General features: G+C 44.9%; 1 protein-coding gene across 2 annotated transcripts in view; it reads right to left on the minus strand.

Moving 5' to 3' along the window:
- LOC146806082 (START domain-containing protein 10-like) overlaps positions 1-21,988 on the minus strand; it is a 321,747-nt gene that overhangs the window by 208,151 nt on the left and 91,608 nt on the right. The window contains exon 2 of one of the 2 annotated variants that reach the window (XM_085623402.1): positions 7,211-7,255. The exons of the other annotated variant lie outside the window; for it this stretch is intronic. Within the exon in view, the coding sequence (XP_085479528.1) occupies positions 7,211-7,255 (45 nt within the window). The remainder of the gene's footprint in view (positions 1-7,210; positions 7,256-21,988) is intronic. 2 annotated transcript variants of the gene reach the window in all.

Consider the following 21,988-nt stretch of genomic DNA (forward strand, 5'->3'; position numbering starts at 1 on the left):
CTAGCAGAGTCTTACGAGCATCTCCCTATTATAACAACGGTCTCCTTAATAAAACCACTGACCAGTGGAAGGAAAGGAGTACAGTGTCTAAAAATGTACAAGAAGATCAGAAAGAGTTCATCTCACCCACGGCGTCAACTTGATCAGGGAAACAAGTCTGTGTGTCTATGCTTTAGCACATGTTTCAGAATAATACAACATTAAAGCCTGCTGCCAAAGGCTGTACATATTGTTACAGGCTCCCTTTCCAAGTCACAGGCCTGAGGCTAAACTGAGGGTGAGGGCCTTTAACAACCAGTATAACCCAAGGCAGAAGAACTATAATGCTGCTGGACCATTCCACCCAGTGAGGGTGCAATGCTCTAAAATAAACAGGGAGGAACAGAACCACAAATATTGGAATGTTGGAGCAGACATTCAATCAACCATTAGCCCATGAGACACTTCATTGAGTTCATGGCACACACAACATTGCAATGTTCTAATGATAAGTAAAATAATACAAATTAAAGAAAGTTGGAGACGGGTAACACTGAAAAAACAGATGTTTTTCACTGAGGGGTTCTGAGTGATTAAATAGACAATGCAAGAGGTGCTTAATTTGTCTATGGTGGTACTTACAACCACGAGATGAAAAACATCTCCATTATTCACTTGTTACCAGTGTATAATTTTATGTTCTGTATGGACCCATAATCTCTTACCCCTTTTTAGGTCTCGGCTAGCGAAGGCAGCGCTTGCGCAGTCTCGCTCGCGAGATTTAATGACTTGGAGAAGAGGGGCTTGAACCCGCCCCTCTTCTCCCCTCTTCTCCATTGGCTGGCCTCTTGAATGCTGGCCAGCCATTGGAGAAGAGGTTTGTCTCTCCGAACAGGCCCAGTCCTTTTCGGATTCGGGTGCGTTTTTTTTGCTACTTTTCTAATTATCGCAGCCCGGCCCTTTTTTCACTGGTGGGCGTGGTTTTTTTTGTTGTTTTTTTGCATCCGAAGGTTCGGCCATTTCGTGCGCGGCAGGACTGGGAACGGAGCAGGAAGAACAACATGTGAAGTCTGAAGCTTTAAATTGCAAATTTATGAGAGGTAATCCTGAACGGTGGGTCAACATTGGAGGGACAAAACTTCTAAGGATGTTTGATTCATCTTAAGGTTATCATCTTAAGAGTCGGGGCGTGGCTAAGATGGCGGTGAGAGCGGTCGCACTGTGCTGAGCTCCGCTCTGTGCCCGCCGCATTTATCCTGCTAACATCGTGCCTTTCAGTAGCAGCCCCTTTATTTTGGCACCGGAGGTTCCCTAGTGACACCTCCCAATCGCGTCAAAGCTGCCGAGGTCTGGGGAAGCATAAGAGCTAAGGTTATCATCTTAAGAGTCGGGGCGTGGCTAAGATGGCGGTGAGAGCGGTCGCACTGTGCTGAGCTCCGCTCTGTGCCCGCCGTATTTATCCTAACATCGTGCCTTTCAGTAGCAGCCCCTTTATTTTGGCACCGGAGGTTCCCTAGTGACACCTTCCAATCGCGTCAAAGCTGCCGAGGTCTGGGGAAGCCTAAGAGCTGTGCTCCGCCTGAGTGGGGCTCAGAACGGAGATGTGCTGCCTCGCTACCGGCGGACATCCTCGTCTACTCACGGGTCCCTGGGGTCCATAAATACTACCCTAATTACGGTGGCACGGGGTGTCCTGAAGGAGGGGGGATACAGGCATGGGCAGTGGGCGCTTTAACCTCTTCTGTAGCGCCATTATCAAGCATGGCCCCCACTAGCTGCACAGCTCGAGACGACGCAGAGGCCACAAGTAAGAGTATTATGCTTTTCATAAGGCACTTTCGCTCGGTCTATGGAATATGATGAAATAAGGCTGGCAGCCGTCAGCGCCCTGCGTGAATGTGCAAACTCCTCCCACTGTCCAAGGCCCCCCAAGGTCTCTGTTTGTGCATGTGCGCTATGGTTCGCACCCAGTCTGTGCCCAGGCCGTTCACACTCTGCCCGTGTGCTCTCAGGCACGGCTCGCTGTCCACGCAGCCCAAATATTTCACCTGTTTTCCTAGCGCCTCTCTTGCTCTCCACGAGGTTTCTCCAAGCTCCTCCCACTGTTCATGCACCTAAGATCCTCATGTTGTCTGTTCTCGTGCGCCAGGCTTCTCGCAGTGTCCTTGTTAATTTGTGCTGCGCTGTTGTGTTCTCAGTGTTGAAACTGGGCCCACCACCCGGCACACCCGCTCACCGCTACCAACCCGTGTGACCCTGTTTATTTACGTCCGGTATCTGCTCAATCTGAGAGTGCTCAGTAGCCGCGTATACGCCTTATTCAGATGTGCTTGTAAATTGCTTGTAATCCATTTGCTATGTTGCTCTCACTGCATAACGGAATACGGAATTGCTGTAGCCAGGGCTTTAAGTGGGATGGAAAAAAGGGGGGGGGGGGGCTTAAAGGGGTGTGGCAAATATGATTAAGGGCGTGGCTTAAACACGTAAATTAAAAATCTGTGCTTAGCATAGTATGCCGCCCGGCTTGTATTTTGCTGTTTCTGTCATTTTATCCAGATATATGATACAACAAGTAGCATCAGACCTACAACATGGTTCGCACCCAGTCTGTGCCCAGGCCGTTCACATTCTGCCCGTGTGCTCTCAGGCACGGCTCGCTGTCCACGCAGCCCAAATATTTCACCTGTTTTCCTAGCGCCTCTCTTGCTCTCCACGAGGTTTCTCCAAGCTCCTCCCACTGTTCATGCACCGAAGCCTCTCATGTTGTCTGTTCTCGTGGGCCAGGCTTCTCGCAGTGTCCTTGTTAATTTGTGCTGCGCTGTTGTGTTCTCAGTGTTGAAACTGGGCCCACCACCCGGCACACCCGCTCACCGCTACCAACCCGTGTGACCCTGTTTATTTACGTCCGGTATCTGCTCAATCTGAGAGTGCTCAGAAGCCACGTATACGCCTTATTCAGATGTGCTTGTAAATTGCCGATGCTCTTCACTGGTGAGACCCGGCCCTCTTAAAGCCCTGGCTGTAGCTTATATGTGTGTGGGAGGCTATATGTGTGTGGGAGGCTATATGTGTGTGGGAGGCTGTGTGTGTGTGGGAGGCTCTGTGGGTGTGTGGGGGGGAGGCTCTGTGTGTGTGTGTGAGAGGCTGTGTGTGTGGGAGGCTGTGTGTGTGTGTGTGTGAGAGGCTCTGTGTGTGTGTGGGAGGCTCTGTGTGTGTGTGTGTGGGAGGCTCTGTGTGTGTGTGTGGGAGGCTCTGTGTGTGTGTGTGGGAGGCTCTGTGTGTGTGGGAGGCTCTGTGTGTGTGGGAGGCTCTGTGTGTGTGGGAGGCTCTGTGTGTGTGTGTGTGTGTGTGTGTGAGGCTGTGTGTGTGTGGGGGGGGAGGCTGTGTGTGTGTGTGTGGGAGGCTGTGTGTGTGTGTGAGAGGCTCTGTGTGTGTGTGAGAGGCTCTGTGTGTGTGTGAGGCTCTGTGTGGGGGTAACTCTGTGTGTAGAATGCTCTATGTCAGTGGTGGGGGTGAGTCTGTATGTAGGTTGCTCTATGTGAGTGGCTCTGTATGTGTAGGTGGCTCTGTGTGTGTGTGGCTCTGTATGTGTGGGTGCAAATGCAATAGGTCTCGCATTGGAGAGTGATTAAGCTATTGACATTGTAAATAACAATGCCGTTTCTTTAAATGTTTTAAAAACAAAAACATACAAGAATGTCATGAGCAATGCCAACAGCTCTAACTTTAACAATGCCGAGACCATTGCATTGTAAATGCTTGTTGTCAACTGCTACGAAGAGGCAGAGAAATAACAGGGAGTGGTACATAACATGCCTTTCCCAAATTTAAAACAAAACGAAATAACTAGCCTTCAGAATCCCAACCCCAAAACCTCTGTCCCATCCAGGGCCGGACTGGCCGTAGCGGGCACCGGGCAATCCCCCGGTGCACCGCACGGGTGGGGGCCGGTTTTGGGCCCCTGGGGGCTGGTTTTGTTACAGGGCCGTTTTTGCAGCACAGCTCTCTCAGCGCATGTCTGCAGAGTCCTGCGCGGGTTAGGAAGGAGGCAGTCGGCACCGCGCTGCCCGCATTCTCCCATCTCCCTCCTATCTGTGGAGACCCCAGAGAATGCGAGTGAGACCACCAATCACCATTCCACCGCCGCGCTTGGTGGATTTGAATAAAAAGCACCACCTCTCTGGTTTGCATAGGTGAATGATGCCTTATGAGTGATCATAATGACAATGTACTTCCTATGATAAGGAATAAGTTAAGACCACAGTTAACATTTAAAATATGGTCGACACAAATTAATACAGGTGGATACAACCCCAGTTTTTAGGTCTCGGCTAGCAAAGGCTGCGCTTGCGCAGTCTCGCTCGCGAGATTTAATGACTTGGAGAAGAGGGGCTTGAACCCGCCTCTCTTCTCTCCTCTTCTCCATTGGCTGGCCTCTGAAATACTGGTCAGCCATTGGAGAAGAGGTTTGTCTCTCCAAACAAGCCCCGTCCTTTTCGGATTCGGGGGCGTGTTTTTTCAATTAATTCTCATTTTTGTACTCCCTGCCCCTTTCACACTTGGTGGGCGTGTTTGTTTTTTTTTACATCCGAAGGTTCGGCCATTTCGTGCGCGGCGGGACTGGGAACGGAGCATTTTTTTTTATCCTCGGCAGACAGGAGTCTGCAAAGGTACAGAGCAGTGGCTGTACTCCCTCTCTCTCACCTCCGTGACTGCGCACCGGAACGCCCCTAACATCAACTACTAATTGTATTGTATTAAGTGCACATAATGTAAATAGGTCAGTGGGGCTACTGCGTGTGTGTGTGTGTGTGTGTGTGTGTAGGTGGCTCTGTGGGTGGCTCTATTTGTGTGTGGGTTGCTCTATGTGAGTGGCTCTGTGTGAGTGGCTCTGTGTGTGTGGGTGGCTTTGTGTGTGTGGCTCTGTGTGTGGGTGCAAATGCAATAGGTCTCGCATTTGAGAGTGATTAAGCTATTGACATTGTAAATAACAATGCCGTTTCTTTAAATGTTTTAAAAGCAAAAACAAACAAAAATAATGTCATGAGCAATGCCAATAGCTCTAACTTTAACAATGCCGAGACCATTGCATTGTAAATGCTTGTTGATATGTCTTCCTGTAATTTATCAGTAGATTTTATTTTTAAGGGTATGCACTTGAGGTGAAGGGGGCAGAAGAGAGGCACTTGAGGTAAAGGTATGACTCCAACATCAACTCATTTTGCTGTGTGCACCACACTCATTCAAACAGTGCTAGGTAAAAGACTGGTACAAATATTAAAATATAAGAATTAGAAATTCATAACTAGCCTGAAATGTTGAACGTTCAATATTGGTAAGGCAAATGAAAAATACAATGTACCATGTTGAGAATGTGACACTTGCCATCTGTAATCAACAACATGGGTATTCTAGCGGTATGTCCATTTTTACATCTGTGGGCATACTTGAATGATTTAAATGTTATTATCATGCCTTAATTTCACAAGAACAACAACAGACACTAGTCCCAAAAATGTTGGTGCCATTATAAGAATTGTGATAGCGAGTGGATGTTAACTCGCAAAAGAAGACCGTGCTTGAAAAAGAAAAATGATGTAAAACGGGCCGTCTTTCCTTTATTGCAGTTTGACCTTTGTAATGAAATGGCCAGCGATAGCCAGGCCAAACTGTTTGTGATCAAGGCCGCCATGTCCCTGCACTAAATAAATCTTACTTACAGCTTTAGAGTTGGCTCCATTTGTGGACCCTAGAGGAAAATCAAACGTATATATCATATTTTACTATTTAGGGGGGAAATGGCCTCAGAAAATGTCCGGTCCTTTAATGCCCCGGCAGGGCACAGGCATTGATTTTTATGTCCAGGTTTTGACAGTCCAGCTGTCAAGCACACCTACTGCTAGCAATATCCATAGAGTGGCCTTTGGGTCGGCCCCTTTCTTTAACCAGCCTCTTTCAGCCATTCCCTTGAGACTTTGTCAATCACATCTTGGCTCAGCCCACTGGTGTATTAATTTCTCCACTTATTATATTGGCCTTCTGGCTGTATCCTGTCACTTACTCTCAAGTGCTTGCCAGTGGCGTAAAAAAACTTGAGGGGGCCCCCTGCAAAATACATGGAGACCCCTCTGTCGCCGGCCCATCACCTCCACACTCTATTTTCCCTTCTTTATTAAAGAAAATTGGTAAGATCTCATTCACATGACACGATCACAAGGCAACTCCATTTTTGAATAATAGAAACAAAATATAACGCAAAGGTTCTTTCCAAATAAATGCTACTCAGATCAACATCTTGGTCCTCCATACTTGTTCCACCTCAATTATTAGTGGAATGTTGTTTTTTTGTTGGTCCTCTCTAAACAAGGATGATCGTAGAACGGTATATGACAACAGAATCCATGCAAGAAATTTAGGTTAACTCTGCATACTTTGTTCAATTTTATTCTTTGTTTGTAAATGTATATTATGTGGCTATTCGGAAAATCCTGCATGAATCAGTCTAAACTGATCCTACGTCGACGTCAGTTCTCAAGATAATTTTATTACTTTGATGCACTTTATGAAAGATTACAAAGGATGCAGCATTGAATAAAAATACTGTGAAAGAACTGAAACATGTATCTAGAGATATCTCTTAACACAATCATGTACTACCAAGAAAAACTCTGCATTCATATGTAGTGTGTAAAAGGGTTTTAGATGATTGGAAGGAAAAAATCTAATAAAAAAAAGATACAATGCCATTATTATTTATGAATTGAATTTGTCGGCAACAATCCAATCATCAAAACGCTTTTCAAGTCAACACATTTCTGTCCAAAACATACTGTGCTAGGCATTCATCAGGATGTACAAGTGAAAAAGAGCAGTTGCAGGACTTCACAAACTTTATAAAGGTTTTTTGAAAACTTTGTAATGTTCAATAAATACTTTTTGTGAGAATAGCCCAACAAACCTACTTTTTTGTTATTCAATTTTCCCACACGAACATTTACTTTAAAATGTATCTTAAAATCTGTTTTTGCAGGAAAAAAATAATCCCCTTGTAATGATGGATAAAGCAGTGGACATGAACTTTCAAGCGCTTACGCGCAATAACGCTTATGTGGGATAGATCTTGCCATGTACTTCTTATAGATAATATTAATCTTTAACAAAAAATGATTCTCTATGTATGCGGGCCACTGTGCAAAGAATGACAGAGGTCCAAAGCTCTAGTATTTATTACCTTTACAACTTGAAATCTTCTCAAACCTTCTTGCTCTGGTGATTCCTATAAGTAATACAGAGTACATTACTTTACTTAAGACCAGACCACCTCAAACACACTCAATGCTCATTCGGCTGCCGTGACTGCGAAGAGGAAAAGGGTGCAGACAGTACAAGCAGTGCAGGAACTCAGAACCAATCCCCTCCACCTCATCATCAAGCCAAACGGTTTTAACAAGCATTGGCAAAGCTAGTAGGTCTGGCCTTGACAAGCTAGTGAGATGCAGAATTATTTATTTATTTTTTATTGCAAGCATAGGCCACAAAAAGAATATATGTTGCCACCTAAACGTAGATGCCTTATGCTTGAAAAATATGCTTAATTAAAAGAAGAATTGTGGATTTGTGCCATGCATTTAGCATGATTATTTCTGAAAGAGACAGGAATGAATCGCCACATAACCAAGTACTCAAAGCACAGGCAGATACAATTATGCAATGTCACTTACACACTTTATAGTGTAAACTTCAAAATGGAGTGCAGGCAAAATCAATAGTAAGTACTTAAAGTTAACATAAAATATAAATAAGATGAAGAAAACATGCTTTTAAACAGCTTTACAACTAAAAAGAAAGGAAATATTTTTAGGAGGATGTGCGCAAAATGTACACGCTTTGCACAGTCATTCAAAGTGAAGTGAACCAGTGGGAACGTGGGCTGACCCACTGCCCCATGCTCTGTGCTGTGCTGGGCGGAAGCAAAATGTGACTGACAATGTAACACACCAATAGATGAAGCCTGCTGACCCCTTTGCCTGTATATATTCCGTAGGTGTTTTTTGGAAATCAATAGCCTGGCAAGGAAAGCAAAGCTGTTTCAGAGGCCTAAACCCCTATTAAGTCCGGAAGAGCAACGTTTTGAGCCAGATAAGGGGAGATGCCTCATCGCACACTTTGAGAAAATAAAAAGACTACGTGAAAGCAGGAAGCCTGCCCATACTGCTAGCATCACTTCCAGATCCCACCACTCCTGCTCCGAGACCTTCCCCACATAAAAGCCTGGGTGAGTCACTCCCCCACCATCTTCCCACACCTTTCCCTCCCACCTGCCTCCCTCCCTGCCTTGCACAGCTGGAGCATTCCTCGCCTATACTGTCACAGAGATGCTAATCCCCCCCCCTCCTCCTCTTTCAGAGCATCTACAGTAAAGGGTAATTGGAACCCATTAGGCCTCATTATGCAGTCGGTTCACTTCTCGGCTGTGTTTTTTATTGTCCCATGGGAAGTGTTTGAAGTATGTTTCTGGGGAAGGCGGAGCTTACTGGAGGGCAGCAGGAAGGAATAGACATTTGGTAACTCTTTCAGCCTTACATCAATATCACAGATATATGTATGTCAGCCAACAGGATACCACACCGAGTCACAGGGTGTATTGTACCACAATATTTCTATAGTGCCTATTACTGCTATGAGGGACGCTGAAGCGCTTGCCCATATGGGCAGAGTGCTACACTACGAACAGTGTACCGCTGGAAGTGCGTTGCTTTGATCCTGTGTGGGACGTGTTTCCATGTCGCGCGTGAGGACCTCCAAGGTGTAGTTATCGCGTTATGATGGGCCGCAGCTCTTAGCCGTGTGATGAATGAAGAATTATGAGAGACAGGCACACAGTTTATGGTTTTCAGTAGCTGGCAACTTGGAGCAGCTTAGCAGTATTATTGCCAACTTTCAATCACTCCAATAGATGATTCCCGCCGCCCCCCCCCCCTCCCCGATTCCTTAGTCTAGGTATAAATTGATACATGTTCCTGGATACTATCAATGTATGTAGTTGCTTCTAGGCACTCTCAGTTTTTGGCAAATAAAGTTAAGTAGTTAGCTAATATACCAATACCTTGGTCTCTTAGTGCTTAGAAATAGAGCTTGTTTGCTGTTGTAAGTTTGCCACAAGACTGGGTCTATGTGGTGGATGTTTGAGGACATATCCACAGTACACTTCTCAGTGGGCCAGGGCGAGTGTAGAGATTACCCTAGGGCTAGGGTCTATAGTGTCTCACAACCTACCTTCCAAACCTGTATGGAGTTGACATGTACTTGACTTGTCTCTGTGGTATGCGACAGTAAGTGGGCGTGTCTTCGGACCCTCCAGCTATAAGCAGGCTGCTACAATTATGTGACATGGGAGGACCGAACTGTAGGGGTGACTAAAGTATGCAGCAACAAAAGGCAAACTACGCAGAGGTATGTGGTAGTTTATGGCAGTATTATTTCACTACTTTGTAATTTTTACACGTTAAAACTGTCTGAGCACACGTTTAACCTCATTAATATCAGTTGTTCACCTAAATGCAATATTAAGCACCTGAAAAGTAACCAGCTAACCTCTGCAAAGCTCTCGCTTTGTTGCAAGTGTGACTGTGTATTTATTAGCTTTTAATCTATCTGACCAAGAAACATTTTTTGTTAAAATCTGCAAGTATGCAACAGATGATGGATTATGTGTGAAATCCATAAGTATGCAAAACACAATATGTTGGAATGCTCCCAGAGAGATTGCTGTTCGTTTAGACTTTTGCAAGCATTCCCCATCACCTTTTGTGGGTTTGATATGATGCCCTAAGTAGCCATGGGTATGTCCTAATGTGGTTCCCTCTTCTCGCTGTGCCACTCGATCCAAGCTATACTTCACTGATGAGGCCTTATAAGAGGGGAATCAGTGTGGGTTGCTTGTGTTTTTTCTAGGATGGCCTGTCTTTCAGTTCAGGTCAGACTGTGCCATGAGGAGCAGGGTCAATACTGATGTGCATAAGGCTGTCCTCTGTCTAGAATGGCAGAGTGGGCTAAAAAACGATGGCTGGAATGCTAGCCAGAGCAATGGTCAGTGGTTTAGATCATTTGCAACCATTCCTCCCATTACCTTTTGCGTAGTCTTGTTTCCACCTCATGCTCCTTTCTTCCACTACCCAACACTACCTGTCTCTTTATCGCACTCCTTGAAGTACTTGGTTATCTGGATCTCTCCCTTTGTCACCTTTTTCCCTTCATTTTCATTCTCCTCCTTTTTTCTTCTCAAAGACGAAAAATAGATCCCGGTCCACAGAAATGAATGTGTTGTCCACCACCTGCAAGCAGAGTCTACCACTGGTAGCGGTGCTGCGCAGTGCAATGCAGAACTGAACCAACAGGGGGCTGTAGGCACCTGTCTTTTGCTGGTAACATCCAAGGATTTATGAGAGCGGCATCTCATTGTTGCTGCTTTATGAGACCTAAGACCTGGTCATGGGTCGGGAAAGGAGTGGAATCGATTACTCATTTATGGTCATCTAGCACCAGAAAAGGTTTGGAGCAGGATTATACTCCATTTTTCCAAAGGGGAACATTCTGCTAACCTTTCTAAATTTCTTTTCAAAAATCAAAAGATGCATAAAATAAGTCTCCCTTTGGGTGTCTTGCCACAATATCAGTATTTGTAAACCTCTTTATTGCTCATATAGGATTCACGTTTATACAGTTTTACATTTTTGTAAATGACAAATTTCGCATCACTTTACATGGATTAGCAAATTGGAGTTGATGCTGAATATATGTACAAAATGTAACTAAACCAAGTAAACATAACATTCACATGTATAGGCTTTGTTAATCATCAATATGCTGTGATGTCGTTAAGTGGCATATTGAGTTTGGTAGCAGGTGCATGGGACTAGTGAAAGATCATGCTTAAGGGCTCGTCCGGGCAGGGGTATATTCCTTGGGTCTCCTATCTGTGTTGCCCAGGTCTTCAAAGTCAAAATGGGAGGAGTGGTGGAACCCAGGTGGGTTCAAATATACAATGAATTTTTGGAGGACCGTTCTCCACATCTCCAAGGTGGTCTTCTGTGGGATCCACATGCCTCATTCCTCTATAGCGCTTTTTCTTCAGTCCTGGCCCAGTATTCTACTTCCGTGACCCAGTTCTATTAAAGTTGGCTGAGGATAACTTCCAGGCCTGAGCTATCACCTTCCTGGTCAGTGGCAGTGTCAGGTCGTTCAGTCTGCTCTCTTGGCCTCCGAGCAGGGAAACCTACCCAGCAGGAATGCCTTGGGTGACAGATTTAGCTTCCGCCCCAGGGCGTCACTCAAATGTGTAACAGCACGTGTCCAGTATCCCTGTATTAGAGGGCATGCACCGACCATATGTATGAAATCTACTGCTAGGGCTGAACATTGGGGACATAATCTGGGGTCATCTCCAAATAGGTCTCCTATGTTCTTAGGAGTAAAGTAAGTTTGGTGCGGGGAATTAAATTGGGTGAACTTCAGTCTAGTGTTTCCGTGACCAAGCCAGTCTCTGTCCACTGCATCAGCTTCTAGGATGTGTAGAAGGAATGACCGGAGCCCCATGCCACATGGCGGACCAACCAGGGGAAGTGCTGGTGAGTACAATGGATAGCATATGGTCACTTTCACACATTTTATTAAGAATACCTTAAAGTAATTGGTGGTAACATGGGTGTCGTTCAAGGGCCTGTTGATTTGTCCAGTAAGAGAGATTAGATCACCTTGGTTAGGTACCCTTCCAATGTTGCCCATCTCTCTAACACCCTCGCCATCTAGCCATCGGGTTATCCACTGCAGCTGTGCCACCAAGGAGTATAACTTCAGGTCTGACACTCCCAGGCTTCCGCCACAATTAGGCTTTTTATTGTGCTGCGGGCCACCCTCTGTCGGCCTGTGTCCCATATCAATGTTCTACATAGAGTGTCAAGTGTCAGAAACCACCCTCTTGGTATCCAGGTTGGCATATTGACAGATAAAGTAGCCTGGGAAGTATTACCATTTTTTGTTGGGGCGATGTGTACCATAGTTGGCAACTGTAGCGAGCACCAGAAAGCTACAGATCCCTTCAGGGCATGAAGTACAATCTCTAGATTCCAGTCCCGGAGATCCACTGGTTCATGGTAGATGTAAACGCCCAAATATCAGAAGCTATTGGGTGCCCAGGGCATCCCACAAGTGTCCAGTCCAGCTTTATCCAGATTTGTTTGTGAAGGGTACAGTGTTTTCCTGGAGGTGATCGAATGCAATCCAGAGACTTTCCTGAAATCCCTCAATAACTGCACGGTCGCTGCCAGATCTCGCTCCCCGTCTCTAATGCAAAAGAGAAGGTCGTCCGCATATAGAGATATTACATGAATGTCTTCCCAGAGTGGGATATCTCTCTCTTTGCCCTCTCTTCCTTCACACTGTCAGTTAAAACTGCCTAAGTAACAGCCGTGGTGTTTGACAGCATGGGAGAACAAGCATTGGAAAAGCCAATAGGTCTTGACATAGATTGAACTGTAATGGCTGCACGGATGTACATGCTTGCACTACAATTATATTTTCCCAGTGAGTGTATTGTATGATACTTGGGTTCTGGTAGCCCTAAATTCCTACAGGTAACCTTGTTTAGATGTAAGTGTATTGACTAAATAAATGTGGAAATTATTTGTTGCTATGTGTTTTCACTAAACACAAAAATAAATAAATATAGAGAAATTATACGGTGACTAAATTAAAAAATACCATACAGACTGAAATGAGAAAAGGATAAATGCCATAAAACTAAAAGCACTAATGATTATATAAATTGTATACACTATAGTTCCACTCCACCTTGGCCACCCCCCTGCCCCCCTTTGGATATCTTCGGGCCTTGGTTAAGGCAACTCCTTTGAGGCCATCCTCCTGTCGCTTAATAATGAAGAGCCCTTCAATAATAATAATAAGAGCTACACATATTTTGTAATAGTTTCTCTCCTTAATTCCTTTGTAGGAAGGATTGGTTGTGGCTGGATGACTCCAATGTTTTTATGTTGGATTTTTAACCATGGAAGCAACACTGCATGGAAAGGCCGTAACGAAACTTGAGGGGTACATGGAGGGGGCGTCCCCCCGCTCTGGACCCAGTAAGGAGCTCTTAGGCCAGGGGCCCGTCACCCGTGCACAGTGCCGGAGGGAGCACCCTGGAGCTCGGGCCCCCCATGCCACTGGAGTCAAGCTAGCCTGGCTGATGAGGGGGTGAAACCCCGAACCCTGTCCCAGGATGCTGGTTTTCGGTCCAGCGAGGACCTGGCGTAGCAGTTCGGGCTGGACTGTTCCCATTGGGTGCAGGGTCAAGACTGATTTGCATATGGCTGAGTTTAAACTGGAATGGCATGGGGAGCAAAAAAACTATGGATTTAGGCCCAGATCTCTGTACTGGGGTGAATGTATGACATTGTTCAGCATTCTGTCCATCAATGCTTCTGTTTGCATTCACCGTATTTTAAAGCACATCTCCAAGCCTCACACACTTCACCCAACACCTTCCATATTGGCCATTCTATACCAAACACCCAGCGAAATTGCATACTGTGAAGATGGCACCCAGGATCCGAGTGCAACTTGGTGCGGTGTGAGACACTGGTCAGCGTTATGGAGCACTATATAAACACTACAATACGGTACAATTAGACAAATAATCATTTAAAAAAGCCAAATCGGCGCGATTGCTTTGTGTAAGCTCGGACAGCTACTACTAAAAGCACAGAAGTAGGAAGGGGGACAGTGAGTTGACCTAATATGAACACATACAGGTATGCATGTGTGTATAGGTATGAGTGTCATCCAAATCCCGAGATGGCATTTTATGAACGTAACACCCTTCTTACCTTTTAGGTATATAATACACAAGATATTCAGGAATTGTGCTGCACAATTCAGTTTCACAAAACAGAAAATGATACCTTGATTACAATAGAGGTGATATAATGTTCTTATTCCAACTGCCCAGAGTGCTTTGAAGCAACACCTGTGCAGAGTCAGCACTACATAAAAAGAATAGTTAAAATATGTGGTTAAAACTGCGTCCTTTTCATTTGAATGTTTTTTTAAATATTTATTTTGTATTTAAAGACTTGGCTGGGGCATATGACACATACAGACTATTAGGAGCATGACTAACTCCTTGTCAATCAGTGTCACGTCTGTATAGTGGGAAGGATCGGCAAACACCCCTGGGAGAAGCAGCGTTTATTAAATAAACAAGAAAACATCCCGTGTTTGCCAGAGTGTGAAAACATCTGTGTGGGCCTGGAGGTGCAGCAGAAACGATGGCCTGCAGGGCAAATACTCCGGGCTCTCTAGCTGTAAGTTTACTCCCTTCAGATTAATACATTTTTAGATTTCTGAACGTTTTTTCGCGACTACTCATGGACCCCCGGCGACAGTCATGGTTCACCAGGAGTTCTCGCTTCTTTTATGAAATCCGAATTACCTCCAAGCAAAGGTAGTTCGGCATGCTTAATTATACATCGTGCATAACTGTGCATGTAAAAAATGCACAAGCCTTTGTGTAATTGCACTTCTATATATTTTTTTCTCAATGGGGGAATTATTTTCCTTGTGGCAGGATCCCTTTCCCTACACCCCACCAACTGTGCGGGGGCTTCCCTGCCCATTTCCAGCCAGAAAAAGAGATTAACCTCTGTTCTTTACAGGAGTAATTCAAAGACCGCTTCAAAGCGGAGAATGGAATGAGAAATAGTTTGTGAATACTCGCACAATGGCACATTTGTAGGTTTCCACTCACTACCCAGTGCATCCCCTTGATGAAAAGCCCATGGAGGGGGAAGCATTTCTTTGTGGTGTGCACCTTACAAGCCTGTCAAACCCAACGAATGGTGGGTCGCATGGGCTGTTGCACAGAATAGCACACAAAACATTAGTGCACCTCCAGATGACTGGTGGTGCAGGTGCAATGGGGGATAGAGACAAGAAAAGTGCACCCATCCTGAAGGCACATGCAGAGAGACACCGCAAACCAGTACACCTATTCCTGGCAGCATTGGTGGAGACGCCAATGACAATGAAGCTCGGTAGAAAGAGATGCACACCTCAATACACAAATCAACCACAACTAGGAGCATTTGATACTTTTTCGTCGGGGAGAAGGAGTGGACGTTTGTAGGTGTACGGCGAGGGACGCACCTTGAAGCAAGTGTGACTACAGGAGTCCCTGAACCCTCCTCCCATGGAGCATTAAGGAACCTACATTAGGGTATCTGAGAACACCAGCGTTAGTTTAGAGGTTGACATTGGTCGCCCTAACATAGTGGCAATATCTTAGACCAATTTGGTAAGATAGGAGCTCATTTCTCGTCCTGAAGAATGCCGTTGACTCATTAGAGCCAATGGCAGAAACAAGGTGACAACAATAGTGGTGATGGGGTAATAGTTCCCCTAATCCCCACACTCCAGCTTTTAATACCAAGTAAAACCCTATGATTACATGTGATTTGGGGTAATACATTGGTGTTTAACTCACTTTTTGCACGGGCCCAACTTAAATAATTAGAAGTGCCTCCCTGTCTTCAGGTGTAGGCCCACTCTCTATCAAACCAGGGTTTTAGAGAGCGAGGACTGACTATGATGAAGCTTGACACCTGGCGGTGTGAGGACAGTCCTTAACATTTTTAGAGATGCCTAGCACTCTTGGAAGGATATGGTTAAATAACGTAAGTGACCATTACTTCAGGGTAGCTTCTACACTGTGTATGCTTTTCATACTTTGACATTGCTCAAGACAGACTTTCACAGAAAAGTTACACCCGTGAGCATGAGAAGAGTCTAGGCATGGTGGGAAAGAAGTCCACCAGGGTCAAACGTGCCTATGCCAACGCAAGAAGATAGGTTGCATTCTGCACAAACTTGATGCAACACTCATTCTGAGAAAGCACGAATGTGACAATTTGCACAGCACAAAAAAGTAATGACAGTGACCACCGAAGCGAATGAGTGAACGCACCTTACAGCCTCTATGCACATGGAGGTCTAGAATCTCTACATTAGCCAGGACATTAAAAGCGGAGGTGCTGCACGGGAAGCTGCAGATAGCCACTACATTCTAAGTGACTAAAAGTAGAATAGATACTTTGATTAGCTGCAGCACAGTGGGAACCACAGGAACAATAAATAACTCGCGCAGAGCGTGTGCACATGTGGGCTAGACAATCATCTCACTGGGTGTCAACACTTCTTATGCCTAAAGTGTTTGAATGCAAATCTGGAACAAAGCAAGAGGCTGAAGGGGGTCTTAGAGAGTGGGCTTAATCTACAGAAGAATCAGGAGTTCATAAAGGCTCAGGGTGACGTTTTGGCTATGTCCTTTCAAGCCAAAGCATCTGCCCTTATCTGAAGATAGCGCACATCCTTCACAGACTGAAGGCCGCAATTTTCTTAGGATTGCCACAGACTATGGGAGATTCATTCAGAATTCAGCCACTTTAACTATATCCTGAGAGAAATTACAAGAAACAAGGCTGACTGGCCCGGGACAGACTGACATGAACAATCCTTGCTGGTGACCGAGGATGCTTTGTAACACAATACGACAATGAAATTCTAGTATTACTTTGACCCTGAATAATAGAAAGAATAGGTGGTTGATGGTAGTTCATGTGGGCTCCGACTGTCCGCCTTTAAGAATCAACTGCCTACAGCTGGGCACCAATAGCTTTCCCCTGGCGAGTCCCTTTTAATACCCTGTTTTGATATTAAACTGAGAAAGTTTATCTACCCAGCAAATGGTGATGTCAGCAGTTTCCTCTGTATCTGGACAGGAAATGTGTTCAGGTGGAAACTAACAGTAAATTACTGATACCTTTGTTCCAGGTTTCAATGTCAAGCATAGAAAAATTAGCACTGCAGCTCCAAGTTACCAATTTAGATCTTCAATACCATTCCAGGGTAAACAGACTGACTATTTGTCAAGGCACCCACATGCCAAATGTGAAAGAGTATTGACAAGCAGATTGCATCGATGAACATGTACACCTGCTCAAGTAAGGTGTCTGCTCCAAGGCCACTGCCATCGAAGACACTGAGTGAGACTGCCCAGGATGAATGCATAGTCTTCCATCTGAGCTACTCATAAGAGTACCAGGAAACCGCAAGGAGGCACATAGATTGACACCCTTACGGGTGATTGTTCGAGCTTTACAAATGTGGATTATTATAGATTTCACCACAAAAATTGCCTGTCATGTCCAACAAAAAATAAGACATGAAATATACACAATTGAAACCGGAGTGGTTCTAAGGGGTGATGGCATCATAATCCCATCCTCCCTCATGAAATAAACACTCCAGCTAGTGGATCAAGGCCACAAAGATCTACGGAAATGGTTTGATTCCCTGGTCGCTGGTGGAAGTGATGGTCAACGAGTGTGAACCATGCTAGGCATAAACAAAAACACCGGAAACCATCATGATAGAGGAAGAGTGTAATGAACTAAGGTCAGAGTTGAACGCAAATTTCTGCAGCGTACTTGATGGCCACTACATACTGAGTCAATGTGTGCAACACATTTCTTATGGTGAAAGAGGTAGACTCCGCATCATTAGAGCAGGTAGAACCAAAACTTAAAAAGATATGACCACATAGGCCTTCCAAGGGAAATCTAAACTGACAACCTGATCCATTTCAGGAAATGCAAAAAATATCTGGAAGACCTCAATAATATTATCTGGTGAGCAGCAACCCAGAACATTGGGACTTACAACTTATATTTCATCTTGACTTTATATTTTGGGGTAGGATTTTATCAGCCTTAGCGCATGCATCTGATGTAAGATGTTGGTGTGTGTATAAATAGTTAACAGAAGCACACCATTATATTTATGCATTACTTGTCCATAAGGCTATCCTTTTCTTTTTGATGTGACAAATGGTAAACCATATTAATTTAAGTAAAATGATTTGTATACATTTTAGCACAACATGGTTTTAATTTACATCAGGACAACCAACACATTTCGTCCCCGCTTACTACTTTTTCAAGTCAAGGTGGTTCTATGGACATTTCTGTAATATAGCCCTATAGCCCGCCGTAGCGGGCTATACCGGCTATTAAAGGTCCGCTCCCGCGTTAAAGGCCCGAGCCGAAGGGCTATAAGGCTATTAAAACATTCTGCCACTAGAGGGCAGAATGTTCTAACAAATAAACGAAAGGCCTCTCGAAGCTCGAGGGGATTTAAATCCCCTCCAGCTCCGAGAGGCCTTTGTAAAACATTGGAATGTTGCCGTACGGGCCTTTACCGGCCCGTAGAAGCAGGGAGCACTCCATTATCTTCATTGGCACTCCCAACATTCCAATGTTCTAATGGAATGTATAAGGAAACAATGTAATATAGTTTAATAAATGTCAGTCACTGTACATGGAGTGGTCGTAAAATTCCTCAACGTGTGTTAACGGAAGTTTGTATCGTAGAAAATATTAGTTACTTGAATCGTAGAGAATACCAACAACTTGGAGTTCAAAGTGTGTATTAATACTAGAGTATTAGTCTGAGGATATGCAGTCTGTGATAAGACCAGTTGCAACGGAATGCTCACCTGAGCTCCCAGCATCCTGGCTGAAAAGTAATTTGCATTTTGTCCAACACTGAGGCTACTGTACATACACTCACAGGTGGGCATGGCCACGTGGTTGAATAGAGAATTTGTCATACACAGGCACCAGCCCGAAGCAGGACAACGGATGTGTATCAGAGTCATTTCTTTGCCCTGCACTTCTCATGGACCTGTCAATCCCAGCAAATGGTGAGCCGCTGAGCGTGTTCCACAGAACAGCACATACCAGACAGCCTGCTTGCTCCTTCTGCTATTACCACTTACAAACATCTCAGAGGGCAGTTCAAGGTGTTGTCATCAAGTAGTCACTTCAGTGGTGGGCACTGTGAGCCTGCTGTTATAATCGCATCTGGCCTACATCACAGGTCTGATGGAACTGCAGTGTAGACGTGGGCGAGCCACTGAAAGATCGAGCCAGTCTCAAGCCTGAAGCCTGGCTCTAGCTCAGCTCAACGTCCTGTTGGAACCTCGAGCCCACAGAGTGTGGTTTCTGCCTGCCACCCTCACTCTACACAGGATGTGGCCTTACGACCAGAACCGCCGACTTTGGTATTGGGGACTCATGTTTGAGCCTCTGCGTCAGCTCAACATCCTATTACTCTGTGCAAAACACAATGTTCCTGTGCCTCCTAAAAGAAAATGAATCTGGCCTTGTGTAATGTAACTGGTGCTCATTTAAGGTTTGGGTCGAATTTGCTCTATATAAAGACTGCAGCAAAATGTACAAAGAGGTAAAAACAAAGCGTTAACATAAAAAAAAGAAAGGACAAATAGATACCCATTTAGCAAATGATTTGTACAAAGTGAATCCAGAAAACTTGGACTAATCATTGTTTCTACTAAAATTGTGTGATCTTAAGGAAATATTTTATTTCACCAAGAGTCCTTTTTCTTCATTATTGCGTATGAAAGCACTTTCAAATCTATGAGTTCAGAGCACCAGTGGTACAAAAGGTTTTTGTGTTTATTTCAATAGCCAATAATGTTATTCTATAAAAAATCTGGGCAACATACAGGGTTTACATATTCACAGATGTTTATGTTAAAAGCTATCACTTTTTATAAATACTTCTCAGTGCGGTTCTATAATCTGACGTATTAATGTCAAAGACTCCATAGAAAACATTTTCAGAGCTCGGCTCGTGCACGGGTTCCAAGTAGACCCTTGGCTCGGTTCTCCCTGTTAACTGGTTGGCTCGCCCACCTCTACTGCGGCGTCAAACAAAAAACACCTACGGAATGCAATCTATCGTGCAGGGGAATTTTAATTAACAGAATATATGTGGCACAATGCTCGCATTTACAAGTTCCCTTTTAGAAACTGAAAGAAAGGAACCACAAAGAGGAAAATGCTTTTAGTTTTAAGGGAACACGACACGGATGGAGACAGGCGCCCCCGCGTGAATCGATAGCAGCCCCCGCCGCAAACGTGCACGTCGGCGCTCCAGGGCGCACGCGCCTACTCGCGCACGCTGCGCACGCAGTCTTTGAACAGTCTTATTGACATCATCTCTGACGGGGGCTCATTGAGAGAGAAAATCACACAGACTATTTATAGGGCTTCGACGCGGGAGAACCACGCAGAGAGCCAGACAAGGACATCAGCAAAGCCCAAATATCCCGCTAAAAATAAAAGCCGTCTCGTTCACAACTTCAAAAATAGCATTTCCCTTTTGGTTTTAAATCCAGCGAATTCGTTTTATTCGGTATTATGTTTATTGATTCAACAGGCTTCTATAGACATTTATTTGAAATGTTCAGAAAATGCTGGAGAAAGTGTAGCTTCATGAGGCGTACGAATATAATGTGCAGAAGCAAAAAAATATAAAACACCAGTTCTATAAATAGTAATCAAGAAGTGCTGGTATTCACTTTCTACAGTACATGTTTACTCCTGAGAAGTGTCGGCACTCTCCCTTTAAATTTATTGCAGCAGTGGTGAGAAGTGCTGGTAATCTCCGTTTCATATTAAAGAAGTGCAGGTACTCAGTGCCGGACAGCACCTGCCTAAGCATTGTAATACACCATAAAACACTCAACCGCTACTCTGAGCAGGATCGGACTGGATATTAAAAAAAAACCATCGAAAAATGCTTAAACTAGTCCCACACTGCAGAAGGGCGTAAGTAAAACCAGGGCTGGCTGTAGCGCTGGTGGCGCCCGAACCGACAATCATTTTGGGTGCCGCCACACCCCATGAGTGTAGTATCCTGCTGGATACAGTCTAGTGTTTCCACTGCCTATGAACCCACACTAAACACCCACCCACCACAGGCGTCACCAGTCAGGTGACCCCGATAATAAAAGTGGCCGAGCGCACCTGCTCCTGGCCAGTTACCAACTATACATCTGGTGTCTGTGTGGTCCTTCATTAAATATGCGGGCCTAGCGCCCCCACCACTTTACAATGAGCGCCTCCTCAGATTCTCTCACTACCACTGGGCAAACGTGCTCCTCATTTTTCCAATCATAATTTATTGCTAAACACAGCGCCCCTTAAAGCCAACGTCCCCTCCACAGGTCAGCGCCCAGTGCAGCCGCACCAGTCGCAGTGCCCTAAAGCCGACCCTGAGCACAATGGGACATAAGGGCGTAGTTGGATCACGACTTTTGGCACAAACGTTAGTTTCATACTTCGGACACAATATTCTCAACTCCGATAACTCGAACATCAGGCATGCTAACTTCCCATCCCAAAAAATTCCATGTGTGAAGAGGGGGCGGGACTTTGGAAGAGGTGAGGTTCATGCCAAGAACTGTCTGCAAGGCACAGCCCCTTTGCCCCACCAATCCTCCCACCTAAAAAAAAAAAAAACTTCTTGAAGTTGCCACAGATGTCTAGAGGTGGGCGAGCCACTGAAAGCGAGACATCGGCTGCTTAGATCTTCCAAAGACAGCTGGAAACCCACTTGGTGCAGTTCGCCTTCCCTCACACCGAGCGATATCAGCTCTTTACTGGGTGACCATGTGATGGGAGCAGGTATTGTGTGACACACCGTGCCACCATGTGAGTTGGCAGGTCTAGTACAGAAAAGTATGCAATAATTATATGTGAACTGTACCAAGCTGCTATAAAAGAGCGCACTGTAATTGCACACCCACCACTTTGTGCTTTGATTATAGGGTGACAACGTTTTGAAGGTGGGTGTGTATGTTCATATGGCGAGGTTTTATTTGGACTTCATGTGTACAGTGTAGGATTAGTTCCACTTTCTTACCCTGGCTGCAACCTAGTTTTAGCTTAGAAGTTTGTCCACGTCCCACTTCCACACAATGCTTCAGTACAGCTGCTACAGTTAAATAGTGCACTAAAGAAACTGCATTGTGACTTAGCTCTTAAGCATGCAAGAGAACAGACAATAAGGACTGTTATTTGCCCAC

This window comes from Triturus cristatus, chromosome 8 (assembly GCF_964204655.1).
Source record: "Triturus cristatus chromosome 8, aTriCri1.1, whole genome shotgun sequence".
Lineage (NCBI taxonomy): Eukaryota > Metazoa > Chordata > Amphibia > Caudata > Salamandridae > Triturus > Triturus cristatus.